The sequence below is a fragment of the Carcharodon carcharias genome, chromosome 3 (assembly GCF_017639515.1).
Source record: "Carcharodon carcharias isolate sCarCar2 chromosome 3, sCarCar2.pri, whole genome shotgun sequence".
NCBI classification, from domain to species: Eukaryota; Metazoa; Chordata; class Chondrichthyes; order Lamniformes; family Lamnidae; genus Carcharodon; species Carcharodon carcharias.
The window spans coordinates 198,202,172-198,225,578 of NC_054469.1; the positions used below are offsets into that span (position 1 = coordinate 198,202,172).

Consider the following 23,407-nt stretch of genomic DNA (forward strand, 5'->3'; position numbering starts at 1 on the left):
GTTATATCTTTGGGATTAGGAGGCACTCAGCTCACCTGCTGTGAACCAGGCATCTCATAATTTCCCCCAAAAAGCTAATCTACTACTTAAAAAATGTGGAGATTTAAAACAAGACAATTGACTAAACCCAGGGATAAGATTGTCAACTCCAGTTTCTACATACTCCCCGAGGTTTCATTACATGACCTCCCATTTCCAACTTCCCACCCAGTCAAACAGTCATTTCCTCCCATCTCCCATATATTTATAATTAATAATCAAACCCAGTCATAGAAAATGAAAAAAAAAGTGCACAATTTTTCCTTGATTGTTTACAGCAATGCCCAGGATATTAATTGTTAATTCATTGGGGACTTTGGGATAATCGCGGAGTTTTGGCAGCCTTCACCAGGGAAATAATTTCTTGAATGAAGCATATCCCATACATCTACCACAACTACATTAATATGAAGGGTGGGAGTGTGCACCTGGGAATTTTTCAGGCCATTATTAAACCACAAACCCTTGGTGTGAAAAGGCATAAAAAAATGACAACAACTTGCTGTTATATCACACCTTTAATGTAATAAAACATCCCAAAACACTCCTCAAAAGCATAATCAGACAAATTTGACACCGGGTCAAGGGAAGCGTCTTTTGGGCAGTTGACCCAAAGCTTGGTCAAGGAGGTAGGTTTTGAGGAGTATCTTAAAGAGGAGAGCAAGGTGAAGAGTTGGAGAGGTTTAGGGAGGGAATTCCAGAGCTTCGAGTCTAAACAGCTGAAGGCACAATGACCGTTTGGGAGAAGGGAAAGGGGGATGTGCAAGAGGCCAGAATTAGGGGAATGCAGAGTTCTCAGGGAGCTGTGGGGCCAGAGAATACTGCAGAGATAGGCAGCCGAAAGGACTTGAACGCAAGAATAGGAATGTTATAAGAGAGGTGCTAGAGGACCAGGAGCCAATGGAAAGGTCAGCCGGCAGATGACTGCTGGGTGAATGAGAAATGGTATGAATTAGGATTCAGGCAGCAGAGCTTTGGTGAGGTGCAATGTTGGCGGTAGATCGCTTAAGCAGGTACTTGGAGAGCTGCTGGGCATGGAAGTTTAGGATGAGCTCAAGTTTATGAAGGGACAATAATAGCATCCAAGCTCAAAATGTCCAACTTTGGCTGGATTCAATTGCCTGCTGATTGAACTAATGCAGCTCAGTCACAAATCAACTGTTTCATTTAAGCAATAAACTGCCTGGGGAATTCCTAGCTGAACTATTCAAACCACTGAGCTGCTTCGAGTTCGACACTACAGCACAGCAAGCTTCCACGATTTTAAAAATGTTTCTTGAGGTGTTTTTTCTCTGCCCACGATGAACGTGCTTCACAAAACTGAGTGGAGAGCCGTCACGACCCTTCTCTCCCTGAGCCAAACTGCACATGTTCGTCTGTTAGAGATTTCATGGGCAGGAATTTCTGGTCATTGGGTGGGCCCCGGAGCAGTTGGGAAATGGTCTGCCCCCAACCGCAATTTCACGCTAGCTGGGCACAGGGTGCAGGAGGAAGGAACGGGAGCACTAAAGTCTGCGCACATGCAGGGGAACATGCACTGATAGCTCCCTGAAGCCACAGAGCTGCTTCAGGGAGCTGAAGATTTGTAGAAAAAGAAACATTTTAAAAGTGAGAGAAACATGTCCCCACATTTGGCTCAGTCACATGAGTAGAGAAATATTAAAAATGTCTAAACATTTTTACATTTTTAAAAATTACTGTTGCAAACTTCACCCTGCCCTATGCAGATTTACTGCCATAAAGGCTTTGCTTCAGATAGCTTATTCTACAGTCAATCTGTCCTGTGGTTTAAACTTACTCTCTGTTCTATCACTATCTTCTATTGCCAGCGTTGACAGCAAGTTTTTTTAGCCAGCACCTGACAGTTTATCGTCCACTCAATTTCCAGAAGAGGGGGAATGTGCCTCATAAATACATTCCTGCACAGAGAGCTGAGAAATCCATACAGAGAGAGAGTGACAGTCAGAGGGGTGGAGGGGTGGCAGGGCAGACAGAGCAGGGTGGCAGGGAAGAGAGAGAGGGTGGGGAAGAAAGAATATACAAACATAAGACATAGGAGCAGGAGAAGGCCATTTCCCCCTTGAGCTTGCTCCTCCATTCAATAAGATCATAGCTGATCTGACTGTGGCCTTGATTGCACTTTCCTGCCAGCACCCCCTAACCATAAAAATCTAACTCGGGCGAGTGAAAGCGTGGGTGAGCAAAAATGGGTCAAGGAGGGGAGAGAAGGGTGACAGAAGGACAGGGGGAGGGTAGGAGTGGAGGGAGGGAAGGAACGAGAGAGGGAGGGCAGCGATTGGGGGGAGATAAGGAGGTGAGATGGAGGAGGAAGGGTGAAAGAAGGTGAATATGGTTAGTGTAGAGGAAGAGAAAGGGGTGAGAGAGAAAGACAGAAAAAGAGATATTGAGAGAGACAGACCAAAAGAGTGGAGAGAGGGATTGCTGAATTTAAAAAGTCAAATTTTAGTATAAGGGTCTGGCACATATAGGGCTAATGTGGGACTGAGCGTAGTACTGCCAACACAGTGATGTAAGAGAACATAGGGTCTGCACCTAGAGGTCAGTTTAGAATTGGACAGAGCTGTGTGCGCAAGCAAGCATGGAGACAGCTCCTAGCTTGAGCCCTTCACTGTAAATATGTACATTGTTCTTGTCATCAGTTAACCTACTTAAGATTATGAAGACTTCATTAAGGCCTACCGAACAGTATTCAACACCCTACAACAAAATTCTTAAAAAACACCTTTTCTGAGGTGGGGTTCAATCCTGTCTCTCCAGCAGTTTAAAAATGTTTGAAAAGTAATCAGTGAGCACAAATCAAGAATGACTAGGCTACTGTAAAAGAAAAAGATTTGAGCTGGGAATAACTTGTTCAGGTCAGGCTTAAGAATTGCAGACAACAAATCAGGATTGTCCATCGATGCTTATGTAAAAGGATCTCAAGAAAGAACCAATTTTTGAGACATTCAACTTGGACACCAGTCAGTTTGCAATAAATGAGTGCAAGCGGTATCTGCTTGTAAACATGGCTTGGGGAGTAGCAGGCTTTGATGTGCTAGTAAATTTAAACACAGACAGGAAACCGCATGTCTGAGATCAGACACACGATTCACTTCCAACCACAGATACAGTACATGACGTGAAAGCAGACAATCTGTTTTCAGTTAATGTAAAGAGAGAAGGGACAGCTGGAATCTTCAAATGGTGATTAAATAGTAACTTCAATCTTATTTTTTGGGGCCATTACAAAAGAATCCAGCCTTTGATGAGTTAAGTTTACACAAGGCAGGCTCCTTCCACTTTCTTGGTGGCTTATATTTAACATAACGCCTTCAGAAGGGTTTCAGACATCAAAGGGCCTTCCTATGAACCACCCACGTTTGTCATCTCCATTGTCTGATCTGTCACGCTGCTCATCCGACAACCATTGTTGCACAAGCAGCAGTTTCTTTCAATCAAATAAAACCAAAGCCATTGTCTTCAGCCCCAACTACAATTTTGTTTATTAGTAACCAACTCCATCCCTCTCCATGATAACTGATGCTGATTCAGACCGTTCATAAGCTAGGCATCTCATTTGAACTAGACCTGAGTTTCCGATCTCCTTTTCTTTCTGTCACCAGGACAGTCTGCTTCCACCTCGGTAACATTGCCTGTCGCTGGCCCTGCCTCAGCTCATCTGACGCTGCTCGTTCTTGTAAATTAGAGTCTACCCAAAACTTTGCTGCCTGTATTCTAACTCACAAAGTTGCATTCACCCAGCACATCTGTGTTTGCTGACATTGAAACCCGTTCTGGAATTGCTTCAAATTTAAAATCCCCATGCTCACTTTCAAATCCCTCTGTGGCTTTATCCTTCCACATCTCTGGAACCTCTTCCAGCTCTACAACCATTATAGGTTGTTGTACTTCTCCAATTCTTCCCTCATGTGTATCCCTGATTCTCTTCATCCCTTTCAAGGGAGGTGATGGCGTAATGGTATTGTTGCTGTCGCTGGACTAGTAAACCAGAGACCCAGGATAATGCTCTGGGGACCTGGGTTTGAATCCCACCATGACAGAAATCAATAACAATCTGGAATTAAAAGTCTAATGATGACCATAAAGATATTGTCAGTTGTTGTTAAAAACCCATCTGATGCCCTTTAGGGAAGGAAATCTGTTGTCCTTGTGACTCCAGATCCACAGCAATGTGGTTGACTCTTAAATGGCCTACCAAAGGAATGAAACTGAATGGATGGACCACCTGGCATTGACCTAGGCACTGGAAACAACAGCAATCTTGACCTTGTCCTTCTTACTAACATCTGGGGGCTAGTACCAAAACTGGGAGAGCTGTCTCCACAGACTAGTCAAGCATCAGCCTGACATAGTCATCCTCATGGAATCGTATCTTACAGGTAATGTCCCAGACTCCACCATCACCGTTCCTGGGCATGTCCTATTCCACAGTGGTATAGAGTCAGGAGGGAGTTCCCCCCTGATGGTCTTCAACATCTGCTCTGGACCACATGAAGTCTCATGGCATCAGGTCAAACATGGGCAAGGAAACCTCCTGCTGAAGGAGGTTATCACGTACTGTCCTCCCTCAGCTGATGAATCAGCGCTCCTCCATGTTGGAACACCACTTGGAGGAAGGACTAAGGGTGCAGAATGAATTCTAGGTGGGGAACTTCAATGTCCATCACCAAGAGTGGCTTGGTAGTACTACTGCTGGCTGAGTCCTAAAGGTCATAGCTGCTAGATTGGGTCTGTGGCAGGTAAAGAAGGAAACACATACTCGGCCTCATTCTCACAAACCTGCCTGCTGCAGCTGCATCTGTCCATCACAGTATTGGTAGTAGTGACCACCGCATTGTGGAGATGAAGTCCCACCTTCACATTGAGGATACCCTCCATTGTGTTGTGTGGCACTACCACCATGCTAAATGGGATAGATTTCAAACAGATCTAGCAACTCAAGACTGGCCATCCATGAGGTGCTGTGGGGCAGCAGAATTGTACTCAAACACAATTTGTAACCTCATGGCCCAGCTCATCCCCCACTCTACCATTAACATCAAGTCAGGAGATCAATCCTGGGTCAATGGAGAATGCAGGAGGGCATGCCAGGAGCAGCATCAGGCATACCTAAAAATGAGGTGTAAAGCTACAGCACAGAAGTACTTGGGTGCCAAACAGCATAAGCAGCAAGTGATAGACAGAGCTAAGTGATCCCACAACCAACGGATCAGATCTAAGCTCTGAAGTCCTGTCACATCCAGTTGTGAATGGCGGTGGACAATTAAACACTCACTGGAGGAGGAGTCTCCACAAATATTCCCATCGTCAATGATGGAGGAGCCCAGCATATCAGTGCAAAAGATAAGACTGAAGCATTTGCTACAATCTTCAGCCAGAAGTGCTGAGTGGATGATCCATCTCGGCCTCCTCAGGAGGTTCCTGGCGTCACAGATGCCAGCCTTCAGCCAATTTGATTCACTCCACGTGATATCAAGAAATGGCTGAAGGCACTGGATCGTGTGAAGGCTATGGGCCCTGACAATATTCCGGCAATAGTACTGAAGACTTGTACTCCAGAACTTGCCGCGCCTCTAACCAAGCTGTTCCAGTACAGTTACAACACTGGCATCTACCCAGCTATGTGGAAAATTGCCAGGTATGTCCTGTGCACAAAAAGCAGGACAAATCCAACCCGGCCAATTACTGCTCCAGCAGTCTACCCTCGATCATCATTAAAGTAATAGAAGGGGTCATCATCAGGGCTATCAAGCGGCACTTGCTTAGCAATAACCTGCTCACTGATGCCCAGTTTGGATTCCGCCAGGGCAACTCAGCTCCTGACCTCATTACAGCCTTGGTTCAAACATGGACAAAAGAGCTGAACTCCCAAGGTGAGGTGGGAGTGACTGCCCTTGACATCAAAGCTGCATTTGACCAAGCATGGCATCTAGCCCTAGCAAAACTGGAGTCAATAGGAATCAGGGGAAAACTATCTGCTGGTTGGAGTCATACCTAACACAAAGGAAGATGGTTGTGGCTGTTGGAGGTCAGTCATCTCAGCTCCAGGACTTCACTGCTGGAGGTTGTCAGGGTAGTGTCCTGGGCCCAACCTTCTTCAGCTACTTCATCAATGACCTTCCTTCCATCATAAAGTCCGAGCTGGGGATGTTTGCTGATGATTGCACAATGTTCAGCACCAATCGCAACTCCTCAAATACTGAAGCAGTCCATGTCTAAATGCAGCAAGACCTGGACAATATCCAGGCTTGGGTTGACAAGTGGCAAGTAACATTTGTGGCACACAAGTGTTAGGCAATGACCATCTCCAACAAGAGAGAATCAAACCATCGCCCCTTGATGTTCAATAGAATTACCATCACTGAATACCCCACTATCAACATCCTGGGGATGTGGTGGCATAGTGGTATTGTCACTGACTAGTATTCCAGAGGCCCCGAGTAATGCTCTGGGAAGCTGGGTTCAAATCCCACCAGGGCAACTAGTGAAATCTGAATTTGATAAAAATCTGGCCGTGAAACCATTGTCGTAAAATCCATCAGGTTTACTAATTACCATGTGACTCCAGGCAATGTGGTTGACCCTTAAAGGCCACCTTATCAAGGGCATAAATGCTCACCAGTGATGCCCACATACCATGAATGAATAAAGGAAAACCCATTGATAAGGCTGAAGCATTTGCTCTACTCTATGGCTGGCCATATAAATACTGTGGCAGGTCAGAGGCTAAGAGTCATGTGTTGATCAACCCATCTACAAGGCACAAGTCAGTCAATGCAGCTTGATTAGCATCACATCCACAAACATTCATTCCCTCTACCACTGTCACATAGTAGCAGCCCTGTGTACCATCTACAAGATGCACTGTAGGGATTCACCTTCCAAACCCATGGCCACTACCATCTAGAAGAACAAGGGCAGCAGATAGATGGAATGCCACTCCCTGATTTGGAAATATATTACAATTCCTTCACTGTCACTGGGTTAAAATCCTGGAACTCCCTCCCTAACAGCACTGTAGATATACCATAGACTGCAGTGTTTCAAGAAGGCAGCTCACCACCACCTTCTCAAGGGCAACTAGGGATGGGCAATAAATGTGGCCCAGCCAGTGAAGCCCACATCCTGTGAATGAATAAATAAAAAAATCACTGAGGACTGTGCCTATAGCTGCCTAGGCCTTAAGTCCTGGAATATCTTCCCTAAACCTCTGCCCCTCCAACACACTCTTCCTTGGTAAGATGCTTCTTAAAACATAATTTTGATCACCTGCTCTAACATCTCCTTACACGGCTCAAAGTAAAATTTGTTTGTAAATTGCTCCCGCAAAGTGCCGTGGGACATTTTGGGTGATGTATTAATGCTTTTTGTTGTTAGAACAGTTACCCAGACTGAAACAACTCTTTTGCCTTTGCAACACTAGGGGCAGAATTTTGCCCTTGGTGGGCAGGCTCGGTGAGCGCAGGCGGTAGGGAAGCCAAATGTCGCCCGCGATCGGCGCTGCACTGTGATTTCAGGCTGGTGGGCCAATTAAGGCCCATCCAGCGTGAAACATGAGCAGTAGCGCTGAGCGCTGCCTGTGCAGGAAGGGGGGAGGGTGGTGGCAGGGGAGTGCGAGCCAATCGAACATGAACTTTGTGCATGTGTGAAAGTGAGCCCTGCATAATCTCCCTGAGGCAGCTCCGTGCCCCAGGGAGATGAAGAGATATCAAAAAATAATTTAAAAAATAAAAATACAATTAAACATATCCCCTCATGCGGCTCTGTCACATGAGCAGGGACATGTAAATAATGAAAATTGAAAGTTTTTATTTGATTTTTATTTGCTTTTGGGAGACTCATCCTGCACTTGAATGAGGTTTCCAAAAAAACGCAAAGGCTGCTTGGCCTTTTCGCCTGCTCGTGAAACCGTTAGGTTGAACGGGCAGAGAAAAATTTGATTTAACTGGTTACTTAATGGTTTTAACAGGCCTCTTAATTGTCGGCGGGGGTGCTACCGGCTCTGCTTGCGTCCGCCGACTGAACTATCATGCGGCTGCGCGTTGATGTCGGCACGCTCAGCCGGCGTCGGCGCGCATCATTTCATGCGCGAGCGGGTCGGGTGCGCGCTTTTCCTTTCAAATGAGAAGCCATGGATTGGAGGGAAAGTTTTCAGCAATAGCAGATCCTGAGATACAGTCTTTTAGAAGCACCACATGCCAAATATGATTAGCTGCATCAATCGCCGAGGCATGAAAAACTCAGTAACTCAGGCAACTGAAGTAAGGATAAGCAGAATTATGGTCAATCATTAACATTTCAAAGACTCAAAAAGGTTCAAATACAAGATTTATTGGTCTAAATTATCAAATAACTGCTTTGGCTTTTCATGCACTCCTTCTGAATCTGGAAATTTTAATTGGGTGCTCATCACCTTGAAATCCTATTTCAAAGACCATTTAACTTAAAAAATTATCAAAAACCTCCAAGCTGCAAAATTTACAAGGAGAACTAGGGGACAGTATAAGATATGTGAGCAGTCATATCTCAGGCCCAGATTTTTGCCACAATGGAGAGCCTTTTGCGAGGGGGCACAGCTTAAAATTTAGGGGTCTCCCATTTTATACTGAGGTTAGGAGATATTTTTTCTGAGGGTCGGTAGTCTGCGGAACTCTCTTTCCCAGAGAATTGTGGGGGCTGGGTCATTGAACATATTCAAGTCTGAGTTAGTTAGATTTTGATTGACAAGGGAGTCAAGGGTTAGGGGGCAGACAGGGAAATGGAGCTGACATCAGCCTTGATCTCATTGAATGATGGAGCAGGCTTGAGGGGCCGAATGGCCTAATCCTGCTCCTAATTATTGTATCATTCTAATTAAAAGCCTGATAGGCCAGTATAGACACAAACACAATCAACAAACAAGTTTCAATTTCAAATCCCACTTACCAACATTGTCAGTAAATATCAGATCTTTGTTGCATTCGTCTTCTGTCGAGCATGAGCACATATAGAACACGGAGCCTGGAACCTTTTTTTCTTTCATCTTGCATTGTGTATTATTGTAGTCATCCAGCAGGTGTCCGTACAGAGGAGTTGCCGGATGATGGCACAGTGTTTCTATGGTTACATTGGCATCTTGCTTTCTCCTAAATTTTAAGGAAAAGCACAGAGTCATAGAGGTCTACAGCACAGAAAAAGGCCATTCAGCCCATCAAGTCTGCGCCAGGCAAACAAGTGCCTAACTATTCTAATTCTATTTTCTAGCACTAGGCCCATAGTTTTGTATGCCATGGCATCGCAAGTGCACATCCAAATATTTCTTCAATGTTTTGAGGGTTTTTGCCTCTACCACCCTTTCAGGCAGTGAGTTCCAGATTCCCACCACCCTCTGGGTGAAAAAATTCTTCCTCACATCCCCTCTAAACCTCCTGCCCCTTACCTTAAATCTATGCCTCCTGGTTAATTTTTCACTCCACCAAGGGGAAAAGTTTCTTCTTGTCTACCCTATCTATGCCCCTCATAATTTTATACATTTCAATCATGTCCCCCCTCAATCTCCTCTGCTCCAGGGAAAATAACCCCAGTCTATCCAATCTCTCCTCATAATTAAAACTCTCCAGCCCAGGCAACATCCTGGTAAATCTCCTCTGCACTCTCTCTAGTGCAATCACATCCTTCCTATAATATGGATTCCAGAATTGCACGCAATACTCTAGCTGTGGCCTAACCAGTGTTTTATACAGTTCCAGCATAACCTTCCTGCTCTTATATTCCATGCAACGGTTAATAAAGGCAAGTATCCCATATGCCTTCTTAACCACCTTACCTACCTGTCTCACTACCTTAAGGGACTGGTGGACATGCACACCAAGGTCCCTCTGATCCTCAGTACTTCCCAGGGTGTGCTTAAATTGAAAGGTACAAGAGAAGCAGAGAAAGGGACTTACTAAGACGTTGTGACGACCAAGTATGGAGTGCACTAGAGGAGGCAAAAGACTTAGTATAACTTCTAGTACAGGTCTCACATATCAAAAGCAAGCAAAACCCCAATGAGCTCTACAGACCTTGGTCTACATTCTCCCGCTAGCAAGTTTAAAAAGATAGAGATTTGATAAGGTAGACCCAGAGAAACTGCTTCCTTTGTTTCATGTATCAAGAACAACGGGGTACAATCTTAAATCTAGAGTTAGGTCATTCAGGAGGCAAAGCTGGAAGCACTTTGTCATACAAAGGATAACGAAAATCTGGAACTCTCTCCTCCAAAAAGGCTGTGGATGTTTGCGATCCACTGAAATTTTCTAGACTTGAGAACAACAGATATTTATTAGATAAGGGTTTCAAGTGATATGGAAAAAAAGTGGGGCAATGAGGTATAGATCTGCCAGAAAATTCCACATCTCCACTAGCCTTTGTGTGGAAAAGTGCTTCCTGATTTCACTCCTAATTGCTCCAGCTCTAATTTTAAGATTGTGCTCCCTTGTTCTGGACTTCCCACCAGAGGAAAAAGACTCTCTGCTTCGATCCTATTGCAACCTGTTATAATTTTAAACCCTTTAATTAGATTACCCTTCAAACTTCAAGCAAAGGAATATAACCTAGCATGGCACAGCTGACATAATTCATTTAGCCTCACAGGGCCTGTGAATTATGTGGTAGGACCTCTTTACTTTGCATAAACTATCAGCCTTTGACAGGTATCTTCTATACAACTGGGATGATGATCTTGGAGCTACATGGTGAGCCTTGGCCCTTCACCGGAGTTACTCAATTTATAAGTAAACAATCAATAATTAATAAGAAATGAATGGGCCTTCAATTATGGCCTGTCTTGTCCCTTGCCTCAGTCTGACTTCACTGGCTACTGAAGATTTCATAACGAAGACTGAACAATTATTACTCACTGCTAGCAAATAACAATGATCCTAATCAAAAAGGAAGAACTAGCATTTATATAACACCTTTCATGAAATCAGGACATCCCAAGCACTTTCCAACCAACTGAGCGTTTTGGAAGCATGGCAGTCAATTTGCACACAGCAATCTCCAAAAATAGCAATGAGATAAATGACTTGATCAGCTACTTAAGGTGTTAGTTGAGCGGTAAATGCTGGCCTGGACTCTGGGGAAAATTCCTCTGCTTTTCCTCAAGTAGCACTGTGAGATCCTCTGAACAGCAATAGATTAAAAAATACCTTAGCGGTGGAGATGCCGAATGTACCGAAATTAGAATGAATTGTGAAGAGGATGGGCCCTTACCAGATCGAGACGCACACTTCTTCCTTATTCTCACAGATGGAGTTAATGCTGCAGTTAACAATGCAGACACCGCTGTTGGTGCAAGAGGTGGGCTCGATGTCACAGAACCGGCAAAGGTTACTCCCCAAATATTTGTTTGAAATCATGAAGTTTTTATCTTTTGTTGGAAAAAAAAAGAGAACAACAAGGTTTAAACTTTCTGATCAAATCAATCTGTACAGACTTCCACAAATAATAGCTCTGTAGACTTTCCTTGGCGTATTCGTTCCTTTAAAAATTATACTTCACCTACAGCTTAGACCAGGCTTGGCCTAAATAGCCAAGTGGTTATGGTACTGGGCTTGTAACCCCAAGATCAAGAGTTCAAATCTCACAATGGCAAACTATGAAACAATGTAACATCATCTGAAACAGATGGAAACAGGTTTGTACTCGAAAGAGTTACAGCTCAGACCATCAACTGGCAGTGAAGGTGCTATTGTATACGGCCACAAGAGAGCTCATTTTGTGACTACCATGTGATCCCTCAGGTTGTCTTGAAGTCCACACAAAAAAAAACTTGCATTTAGAAAGTGCCTCTCATATTCTTAGATCACCCTACAGTACTTCAGAAGCCAAGTTGTACACAGCAAGGTCCCACAGACAAATGATCAGAATGAGCGCAGGTGTCTGTAAATTCTCCAGTCCCTGTGCATGAATGGTGCTCTCCCAATATTAGGCCTTGGGTCTATTGAGCGGCTGAACCTCTGAGAATAGACACTGCTAACATTGCAGCAGCCCTGAGGTAAGTGAGGAGGGTGGGGATGGGGTGGAGGGGGGGGGGGTGCCGGGTGATGGGCAGGTGAGGGGAGTGGGGGAGGCAGTAGGCTAGCAGCACTCCTGCTTCTCTAAGTTTCAGGTTCAAGTAAGCATATTTCTAATACTTAACTTGATGGCTGTGGCTTACAAAGTTTCTTTTTAGGACCAGCTCTTGGGTTATATGTAGAATTGGTTTTCCTGAGTGCATTCGGTGCTGGGTGCATCTGAGGCAAACCAATGTTGCAGTGGGGTTCCCTTATTGGCGTATGCGAAGAGCCCATCACCTGTTTACGGTGTGGGCACTGTGCACAATTTTTTGACCTTTACTAATATGGCTGGCAGTCCACCTCTGGCTTGTAATGACCATCCACTTCCTGCTCTCTGGTCGGGAGGCTTAGGCTGCCCTTTAATGATTGAAAAATCTCCACACCACAATGCCTGTGTTGCCAGAGTATTCATAAGTTCCTATGATGCTATGATTATGAATTGGGGCATAGTGTTGACCACTATTACGATCACCTCAATACAGCAGCAGTTTTGAGTGAGCCGACATTACTCTACCTAAAATTGTGGGATAACTTATATAACTAAAGGCCAAGTAAACATTTTCACACCTGCATCAGTATTAATGGTGACATATTGCGTAATTGTAGGGATATGAAACAAAGGCACAATTTTAGCCAGTACCAGACAGTGCAATTTAAACCACCCAGTCTTAGAAAGATTATTTAACCACATTTCTACCAGACAATCTGCACCATCATATTGAAATTGCACCAATGCATCAGGGAGGACATGACCTCAGAGTTGGAAGTTCAAATAGCCATTGTTTCATTTTTGTGTATTGCTAAGGGGGGCATTAAAATCCATTCCACAGATCTGTTCACAAGTAAAGTTTTCCCAAAAGCAGAAGGGAGGGTAAAATGGTGAGTGTCACATTCCATCTGTTACCCATCCCTCATCAACAACTGCCACATGTTCAATGGCATGAGTGTAACAATGCCCAATTTGGATTTTATATTTATATATATAGAGAGCATGTCCTGTCACAGACAGGATGTGCAGCAACACCTCTGCAGAAAATCTTTCTGTTGCCCTCAAAAGTGAAAGTGCAGCAGTATGACTTATTAGATAGACTGAGTGATTCACTGGTGCGAGAACTCAGGAACAGTTCATTCATCTCTGACACGCATGGTGCACCGGTAATGGGCTTCAGTTACTTTCAAGCAGAGCTTCTTATAATCTTGAAAGTTTTTGGATGTATAATTAATATTTGTATAATCTAAGTCTTAGATGGATAGGATGAGAGGCCTGGATCCCCTAATAACCTGATCCCAGAACCCTTAAGCAGAGCAGTCAAGGTTATATTAAGTAAGGCCTGGTCATGATGAGCTAATTTTACTTTGAACTTTCCCTTGTGTGTCCCATGAAGTGAACCACTGTTTAAAGTTTAATCACACCAAATATACTAAATGTAATGCTGCATACCTGCTACTGCTATTGGGCATCACAAGGCCCCAAGTCCTGAGGGACAACCTCGACAATTCCAGGCCTCCCCACAGCCTGGTGTACAGCACTATTAGATAGATTCTATTCAGCGGTCCACAGTCAATTTCAATGGTCCATTGTCAACCAATTCAGAAAAGATTTTATGATATAAATAACACTAGTTCTATTGCCATAACCATGCTTCACCGAAACCTGGAATGGTCAGGTCACTAGCCTGAGTGACCAACTCAGTGACCAGACAGCTGAGTGTGCAGAATGTCTGAGCACTGGGGGGAAGCAGTTTATGCTGATTGTGAATATTAACCGGCCCTCTTCCTGCTCGCTCACTGAATGAGCAAGATCTTTGCAGGTCATTGGCTAAGTCAAAAGTGACTAAGTCTCATGGAGCTTTTCTTTAAACAGATGACTCCTGACTCTGCATCACTAAAGCTGTAATACTACAAATCATGGTCTCACTTCAGAGAAAACCCAGCTCTAATTTGACAAAACACTCTAAAGAAGAGTCACAAACCATGGGGATATTTGAACCAACTTACACAAGTCATTGAATGGTAGGTTTTCCAGTGGCAGGTTTAATATTAGGATTTCGTGTGGATTTATATTAATTGATCTTCATTTCTTCCATTTCCAATTCTGATTTAAGCTGAAGTTGAAACTTTAGGCAACATATTTTCTGATAGATAACAGCCCTTAGCACATTGCAAATCATTTGTGACTCCTCAACAGAGTAGCCACATAAAGCATTCTGACTTCACCAGATCTCTATATTGCTCCCTACGGAAATAGCATCAGATCGTAAAAAAGAAAGTGAATGAGAGAAAAAGAAATAAAAGAGAAAAAAACCCAAAATTTTTATGGTGCTTTTCATGACCTCAGGATTTCCCAAAAGACTTTACAGCTAAGAGGTGCCAATTGAAGTGTGTTAGGAAAACATGTTTTATGTCAAATAATAATTTTTAATCCATCAGCTGGAAACATGAGCTGAAATTTTAAAAACAGAAGCATTTTAAAAAAGAGACTAAGGCCTGAATTTTCATGCAGATGGAGAGGTTCTCCATCTTTGTGAAAATGGCGCAGGAGACCTGAAATCAGAAGTCCCCACCATGTTTGCAGGGGGTGGGGGGTGGGTTGAACTTTGGATGTCCGTGGTTCACTGAGGCAGCTGCCTTCAGCCAGACCTGATTTTTGCAAGGAGAGAGTGGGAAATACAACTTGTGCACATTAGACCTGGTAGGAGAAGGTCTAAACTTATCAGAGGTCTTTGGAGAGGTATGGTACCATTTGGAGAGGCAAGGTACCCTTTTGAATACATACCCTGTGGGAGAAGTCAGGTGCCCTTTGGGGATTGTTACAACATACATGAACGTGTGCAAAAAGTGCATAAACTCATTGGAACTGTCAAAGGGAGCTGTCAAGGCATTTAAATCTCCGGCCTTTTAAATATTTGGAAACAAACTGTCTCCAGGGTTAAAAAAAGTGCTTTCTATTTTACTCTGACTATTGACATAAACCCTGAGGGCAATCATTATAGGATCAGTGCTGCATGACTGATTTCACAACCTTCCATTGTCAGAATGGCAGTTCACAATTTGATTGACAGCTTCAAGTGCTTATAAAGTATTTGAAGTGGAAATATGAATACAAATGCTTGTTTTTATAGGATTAAAGGAAGTTATATGTCATGAATGTCTTTTTAACAATGAGAGCGGTTTTTTTTAAATAATGAATAGGGGCTATAAAAGGGCCATGGTGTAGAGTGGTATAGGTTGGCATCAAGGGTATGAAGGTCAATGGGGGTGGGTGAAGGGGTGTAATTGGCATGGAGGGTATGAAGAGCCATGGGGGTGGGTGGATACATGAGATGACATGGGTTGGCATGGATGAGGCATGGGAGTGTGTTGGAGGGGGTAGAGTAAAGGGATGGTGTAAAGGGGTGTGACAGGTGAGTGCTGGAGGGCTAGTTTTGGTTTTATTCTTTTCTTTCACGCCTGAGATAAAGTGCTGGAACACTGTGGCAGGCCTTTCGTCCAGCTCACCTCTGCACCCATAGCCCCTGTGGCTCTCTACGAACTCTTTCCAGGGGCGGTGTGACTCCCATAAAACTCAGCCTCCCTGGAATTAAAATCCAAACTGTTGAGGCAATTTTTTAGGAGCCAGGTTTGCAGAGCCTGGAATTCTTCCAACTCTACTTACTCGACACAAGAGCTAAAAGTCTGTCCTAAATGTGACTTGAGATTACAGCAAAAGATGGCTACACAATTTGCATCATTGTACCCTCCAACATGCCAATCCACTGAGCTGGAGACACCACGTCTTTCCAGACATGGATAATGACCTCAGAAGAATATGAGTGAGCCAAAAATCCTGTCCCCATTAGCAAGGCAATTGCCTGGGATATTCAACAGAGGTTTCCCATACATGAATGTATTAAGCTCCAATGGGAAATAAGCTTTAAACCCAATCACTTGAACAATGGAACTCAGGCTGAGAGAGGAGATTCTCAGACGTGAACTGATTAAGTTACAAGGAGGAATACACTGATAATGACCATGTCTGAATCGCTGGGTGACAGTCATGTGACAGGCCCACCTTTTGTTTGTTTGATCTTCTGCTTTCTCTGAAGAGGACAAGCAGCTGAGATGTTGGCAAGAGAAGGCCTGAATGGAGCCCTCCTTTCTCCCTGCTCTCCAACCCGACTTGCAAACTTTCAAACCTTGCTTGCTGACTGTGACCACCCAGGCATGCCCCTGATTCAGACAGAGGCCTCTTGAAGGAAATCATCGCCACACCACTGTCTCCAGGAGAACAGCCAAATCGGCCGTCTACATCTTTAAATCACCATGATGCCAGAAGCATTGGGACCACCAAGGGAAAGTTTCAAGACCACTGAATTCAGCCTGAAGCCAGCCAAGTCATCAACCTCCACAGACCATATACCCCTTTCATTTCTCCACACTCTAATTTGATTAATCTATCACTGCTTCACTGCTCTGTAATCTATTCGTCTGTGTGAACTTTGAGTGTATGTGTGAGTGCAGGAAAGTCAGAGCATACATTATTTTTAGTTATATCAGGTTAAGTATAATAATCTTTGTTAAAACTTAAGAAATCCTGTCTGATTGGTTCTTTTATGATCACCGCATGTAAACAATTAAACATTCACTTATTTAAAAGGATATACTTGCAAATTCAAAGTGTTGGGTCAAACGAGGAGAGGAAAAAGAGAGGAGTCATCCAAGCCCTCCTCACCTGATCTTGGCGAGTGTATTCATTGTTTCATATGTAGGAAAGGTGGCAGCCAGTTTGTGCATAACAAGGTCCCACATATGGCAATGTGACAATAACGTTTTAAACTTTTTCTAAGTGATACTGTTTGAGAGATAAATATTGGCCAGGACACTGGAGAAAACCACCCCGGCTATTATTTGAATAGTGCCATGGAATCTTTTATGCCCTTGACGGAGCAGATGGAGCCTTTGTATAATTTCTCGTCTGCAACAAAGGCATCTTTGACAGTGCAGCATTCCCTCAGTACTGAAGTGTCAACCTAGATTGTGCATACAAGACTCTGGGAGTGCAATTTGAACCTATTCTTTTCTGATGCAGACATCTAAGTGTTACTGTTGAGCCAAGGTTGACAGCAATTGTTCAATTCTGTTCCATCATTTTTGTGAACATTAATTTTTATCTGGGCCTCAAGTTCTGTGGGGTCTAGATCTGATCAGACCATGGTCTCAATGGTCTCAATGGTATCCTTTCCATCAACCTTGAAATAATGTAACTAATTTTCATAACATCCTAATACTGCTGAGATGCTCCATTTACTGATGATTCCCTCATACAAGAAGGTTGCTGTCTGTCATTACTACAGCATGGTTCCCCACAAACATTTACAGGAGGGAGACTGTGGAAAAGATCTACTGCTTTATCCAGCCTGTCCCACACACACCTAATTCCAGAACTTGAGCACAAAAATCTAGGTTGATACGCCATTGAGGTACTGAAGGCATTCTGCACCATTCCAGTTTCCGTCTTTCAGGTGAGACATTAAACTGAAGCACCATCTGCGCTCTCCGGTGTATGTAAAGATCCCACAACACTTTTCCGCAGAAAGGAAGGGGAGTTTGCCCTGGTGTCCTGGTCAATATTTACCCCTCAATCAACATCATAAATGATCACATTGCTGTTTGCACAGATTGGCTGCCACATTCCCTAAATTACAACAGTGAATTCACTTCAAAAGTCCTTTGAGGTGACTGGTCATCATGCAAGGTACCACAGATAAATGGAAGTCTTCCTTTTTTTGTGCATCATAGCACAGAGTCCCCACCCACCCAATGTCCTGAGAGAGGTAAAAATACAACAGATCGAAGGAGTGGGGGAGAAAAATGGGGAGGATCGTGGTCCAAACCACTTAGGCGATCAAAACTAATCAAGAAGACCACTCTGGCCCTGAGTAATGTAACATGGTATCTAGCTCATGCTGATGAAGGAGTTAACAGGTTATCTCTTCTAAAGAAACAGATGGTCTGCTTAAAGTTTGTGACATTGCCCAGGTTGCTGTCTGAAAGTGATACCTTTCCCCTTTGATATATTAATGCTAATGGAAGTGTCTACTGACCACAGACTCTGCCCATTGATCATAATTTTCCTTGAAAAGTCTGTGTATGGGGGTTGAGGTGGGGAGGAGGGCTGGATAGATGTGGGGATAAAAAAAACAGTGCCTGATGTACACTCTCTCTTCAGGGTCCCTGGGATATCAGGCAGTGCTGGTACTCCATGGCCAGAGCCTGACAAACAAGTCAATTCTGTTTTGCTTGCATTCTTTGTGCCGCTCAAAAGATTACTGCAGCTGTCTCCTGTTTGAACAGAGTCAGCAATCAGCAAACAAGCCAGCACAAGTCCCAGAGGAGAAAGCAGAGCTCCAATGGCCTGCTTCAACACAGCAATGGAATGCCTTAAGCGGCTATATATAAATCCTTAGGTGGAAACAACGCCCTGACTGTGTGCCATGTGACACTATCTTCAGATCCAATGCTCTTCTTGTGCAAGTTCTTGCTGAGATGTCAGCAATCTAAAAATCACTAGAATGTCAAAATACAAAAACAAAAAATGTGGTTTTGGGAAATAAAACTAATTTCAACCAGCTTTTTGGTCAGACCCCGATCTCAAGTGACATTTTCAACGAAATCACCAATTAGCAGTTAAAAAAGCAAGTGTTTCTGCAATTCTTAAATAAAAAGTGACAGGCCTACTCATTCTAATTACATCTCACACTTGTTTCCAAAAGATCTGCACTTGGCTTTGCTGCATTTCCCACCTATTTGCTGGGGTTTCTCTGCACTGAAATCTCATTCAATAGGAAAGCAGTAAATGCAAGCTTTAACCAATTTATTACTCCCCCAGTTCAAAATTCATTGATCGGGTACACATTTCCAAAGACATTTGTCAGTATAATCTTCCAGAGGAGTGAACCAGAGGCAAAAATGAAATGGAAGGAGAGATTGAATCGCTTATGGGTCAACAGAGATTGTTGTCATTACATAACCTTTTGCAGAGCATAAAGTCTCTCACCTCTTTAAAATTAAACCATCATAAGAGCAAAGACCTGGATGTCGACCATGGCTTATTTGGTAGCAGCCTTGCCTGTGATTCAAAAGGTTGTGGGTTCAAGTCCCATTCTAGAGGCTTGAGTGCTTCAGTGCACTACAGAGGGAGTGCTGCACTGTTGGAGGTACTGTCTCTTGGATAAGACATTAAATGGAGTCATCTCTTCTTTCTTAGATGGATGAGGTATGATTTCAAAAGGAGATAAGGGAAGTTCTCTCAGGTGGCCTGGCTAATATTAACTCCTCAACCATTATCACTGAAATAGGTTTTCTGATAATGAGCACAATGCTTCCGGTGAACCTTGCTGTCTGCAATTTGGTTGCCGCATATCCTACTTGACAGAGACTATGGGCAGGATTTTGCCATTTGGGTTGGGGCTCTGATGTCAGTGTGATGTAGAGGGTCACTGCACTGGGTGGAATTATCAGATGGGAAGGTGCGGGGAACAGACCTCGACATTTCCCTGCTTCTGCCCCGATTATATCTGGGAAATGAAGGCTCATGGACAGCCTTCCAGCCATGTCACCAATTGGGACCTTTAAGCGGGCAATTAATCCCTACTTCAGGGCCTCATCCTACCGCCAGTGGTATTCAACAGCAGCAGGTGGGACAGTCACCATGGAGGAAGTCCAAAAAGTAAAGCCTGTTGTGCTTGTTGCCTCCTCGGGGTTCTCAAGGCAATTAGTGCCTCATTAAGAGACCTGGCATCGAGAAGCTAGGGGGTGGTGGAGAGGATGGCATTGATAGAGACCCCCCTGCTCTTGCTGCGAACCCTCTTCACCCCATCTGATGATCCTCATTCTGTCCTCACTCACTTGCGGCCTGTGTCCCTTGGCAACCCTAGGTCTCTCTCTGGATGCACTACTGACAATTGCCATCACTTCCACTGACACCGCCTGCAACAGGCAGCTGCTGGCCTCTGATTGGCTGGTGTCTCTCAGGTAGCAGATTTCCGCTCTGGGGTCCTTGATCCCGGGGAAGGCCCACTGCTGGCCACTTAAGTGCCTGAAAGCCGTCCTCAAAGGAAGTAACATGGGCCACCGACCAGCTCTTCAGCCAGCAGATGAGATTCCCCACACCTGCATTAAATACCACCCAGCCACTTGGCAGTGCTCTTTCCCAAATTGGCCAATTAGTGGCGAAAGGTTGGGCTCTCCATCCAATTAAGAACAGTGAGTGAGTTATTGAAGCTGGAGGGACATTGACTGGAGCAGCAGCCTGCAGTTCAGGTAAGAAAGAGAGAGATGTGAGAGCGAGCGGGTGAGACCGAGAGAGCGCCTCCATCTTAAGGCAACCTCCCTGCAACTTTTAAAAGTTTTCCATTAAGAAAATGCCGTCAGCTAGCCCACCATTTTGAAGGGGGCCTCAAGGGGTCCTGGAGCACTGGTCCCCCAGTCTGCCACAAAGTGGCTGTTTTCAGTTAGCTAGCCTAGTTCCCATGCTCTGGGGGACCCACAGGCTGATCAAAAAATTCCAGTTGACCTCTCAGGACAGGCCTTAAGAGGCCATTAGCTCCCATTCTGCCTTCAATTCTGCCTCCGGGAAAAGGGTCTGGGGCGGGAGGGTGCAGGGAAACCAGCATGCCGACCGGTACTGAGAATTTTCATGCCCACCTGCTTTTGTGTTTGTATCCATACATTTCAAAAGCACTTTACTGGCCTGTCATGGTTCTATAAGGTACTATGTAAATGCAAGTCTGTCTTCTTCCTTCTCACATATTTTATGGACACGATCAAAAAATGAGGTTAAAAACAAACAAATCCAATCTCTGCTATCTATTTATGTTACAGGTTATAATTTTAGAAAAATAGAAAGCCCTGCTAAAGTTTCTATTTTATCACAGGAGAGTTTAAATGAGAGAATTACTTTGTATTTCTAATTTCCAATCGCACAAAGAAATTGGGAGCTTCCATATTGCTTTATTAATTAATAATTAAATCTTCTGTATCTGCTCTCACTTCCTGCCAAGTTGGTTCATTATATAAATTCCTATGTCCACATTTATAACGGAAGTTGCCTATGCTAACCCACTGCTTTGTAATGATACCCTCCTGCCAGTTTTTATCCATTAACCAACATGACAAAGCAGATTATCTGGTGACCTATAACATTAGTGTTTGTGGCATCTTACTGTGCTTACAAATTGGTTGCCATGTTCCTACAATGCAACGTATTTTGAGATTAATTTGTTGGCTGTCAAATGCTTTCAGGTATCCTGAGGTCACAAATGGCACTTTATAAATGAAAGTCATTCTTTTACAAAATCTTGAATACTGTTGAAAAGAGAGACATGTTGCTGAAGCTTTTCATCTTGCACTAATCAGGACAAACTCAAGAATTCCAAATTTCAAATGATCACTACAATTTATACTGCAGGAGAAAAAGGGTACTGATTGGTTGGTAATTCAACGCTGATTGGCTGAGGACAAGACAAAAAAGCTTCAGTAGCATTTCTCCCTTTTCAGTAATATTCAAGTTTTCAAAATCTATTGATCTGAAGCTTGAAAATCTCAGGCTAAATCAGAAAGGGCAGACACCAAAATGGCTCAGTAACACAGTGAGCAGCACATTTATCTTCAAAGCTATCAAGTTAGAAAGGCTGCAAATATTACAAACAAGAAACTTGTGGATGCATTCAAGGTGTGACAGATTTCAGAGGTTCCAGTAACATCAGAAACCTCAAGGGGGGTAAGAAAGGAATTCACTGAAGGTTTCACACCCTGAAGGAATATCGCAGCATTTAACATGATCATAGAGACAGATCATTTGATGTTTCAATTCAGTTTTGGATTGCTGCAATCTGCATCATATGGAAAAAAAGGGAAGAATTTGCATCTCATGACATCCCAAAATACTTTACAGCTAAAGATGTACTTTTTGCAGTACAGTCACAGATGTAATGTCAAAGACAAGGCAGCCAGTTTGTGTACAGTCAGCCCCTACAAACAACATATTAATGACCTGATAATCTGTTTTGCTAGTGATGTCAGTTGAGGGATAAATATCGGCCAGGACACAAACCTCCCCAGCTCATCTTCGAAATAGTGCTGGGAGATCTTTTACATATACCTGAGAAGGTAGTCGGATTAATGTCTCATCTGGCTCATGGTGCCACCCCTGAAAGTACAGCACTCCACCAGGACTGCACTGAAGTGTCAGCCTGGATTCTGTACTCAAGTTTCTGGACTGGGGCTCGAATCCACTACCTTCTGGCTTAGGTGAGAGAGCAGGATGTGAGACAGGGCTTGGGCCTTTAACAGTTGGAGTGAGATAAGCAGACAAAAATGAGGGCAATGTCCTATGCTTTACAGAGATAACACTCCTGTATAGGTTATCAAGCTGTAAAGTCTCAACTGCTGAAAAAAATTAAGCACGTAGGATCATATTCAAAAATAAATGATGCCAGTTCATATATGGATTGGAACTGCTGAAAAGTACACAGTCTGCTAGTATCTTGTGGCCTAATGTATACTGAGAAGGTTTTGCTCTATTCATAAGTGACTTGGATCTGACCAAGTGACTTTCTTCAAAACCATTGCATTTACACTATATACATGGTAAGCTACTGGGTAAGTACATCTCTTGTGTACAGACTATTTTCACTAACAGAGTCTTTAGCCCATACTACTGATGTCACTGTTACATCATAATACATATCACTCTTATTAGCATAACTATTAACCCATTATGCTACATCTATCCCCAATTACAATGTTAACTTTTTTAATTGGAATGTAAAACTAGTTCTTAAATGATTTACATTAATTTGTCAAACTTCTGTAGCCTTTTTTATTGTTACAGATTCTATCCAACTCCTACTCCTACGCTCCTTCCCACGCCCCCAGAGGCACTGTCACAAAGGATTCAATCCCCTACAGTCTTCTTGGTTCTCTGGGAGGGTGTTGTGGATGCTCGTGCTTGCTCGTCTTTTAGCTGGAAGACAACGATGTCAGCAAAATGGGACAGCAGCTTTCCAGGACTGCTGGTAGCTGGGGTGTGATCTCCATAATGGCTGAACTTTTGAGGTCACTGGACTAATAATCCAGAGACCCAGGGTAATGGTCTGGGGACTTGGGTCTGAATTCAGCCATGGCAGATGTTGGAATTTGAATTTAATAAAAAACTGGAATTAAAAGTCTAATGATGACCATGAAACTATTGTCGATTGTTGTAAAGACCCATTTGGTTCACTATT

General features: G+C 43.6%; 1 protein-coding gene across 1 annotated transcript in view; it reads right to left on the reverse strand.

Annotated features, from left to right (window-relative positions):
• The window catches only part of tgfbr2b (transforming growth factor beta receptor 2b), an 85,722-nt gene that overhangs the window by 46,895 nt on the left and 15,420 nt on the right, over positions 1-23,407 (reverse strand). The window contains exons 2-3 of the mRNA XM_041184694.1: positions 11,296-11,452; positions 8,986-9,185 (exon numbers count right to left, since the gene is read on the reverse strand). Coding sequence (XP_041040628.1) covers positions 8,986-9,185; positions 11,296-11,452 — 357 coding nt within the window. The remainder of the gene's footprint in view (positions 1-8,985; positions 9,186-11,295; positions 11,453-23,407) is intronic.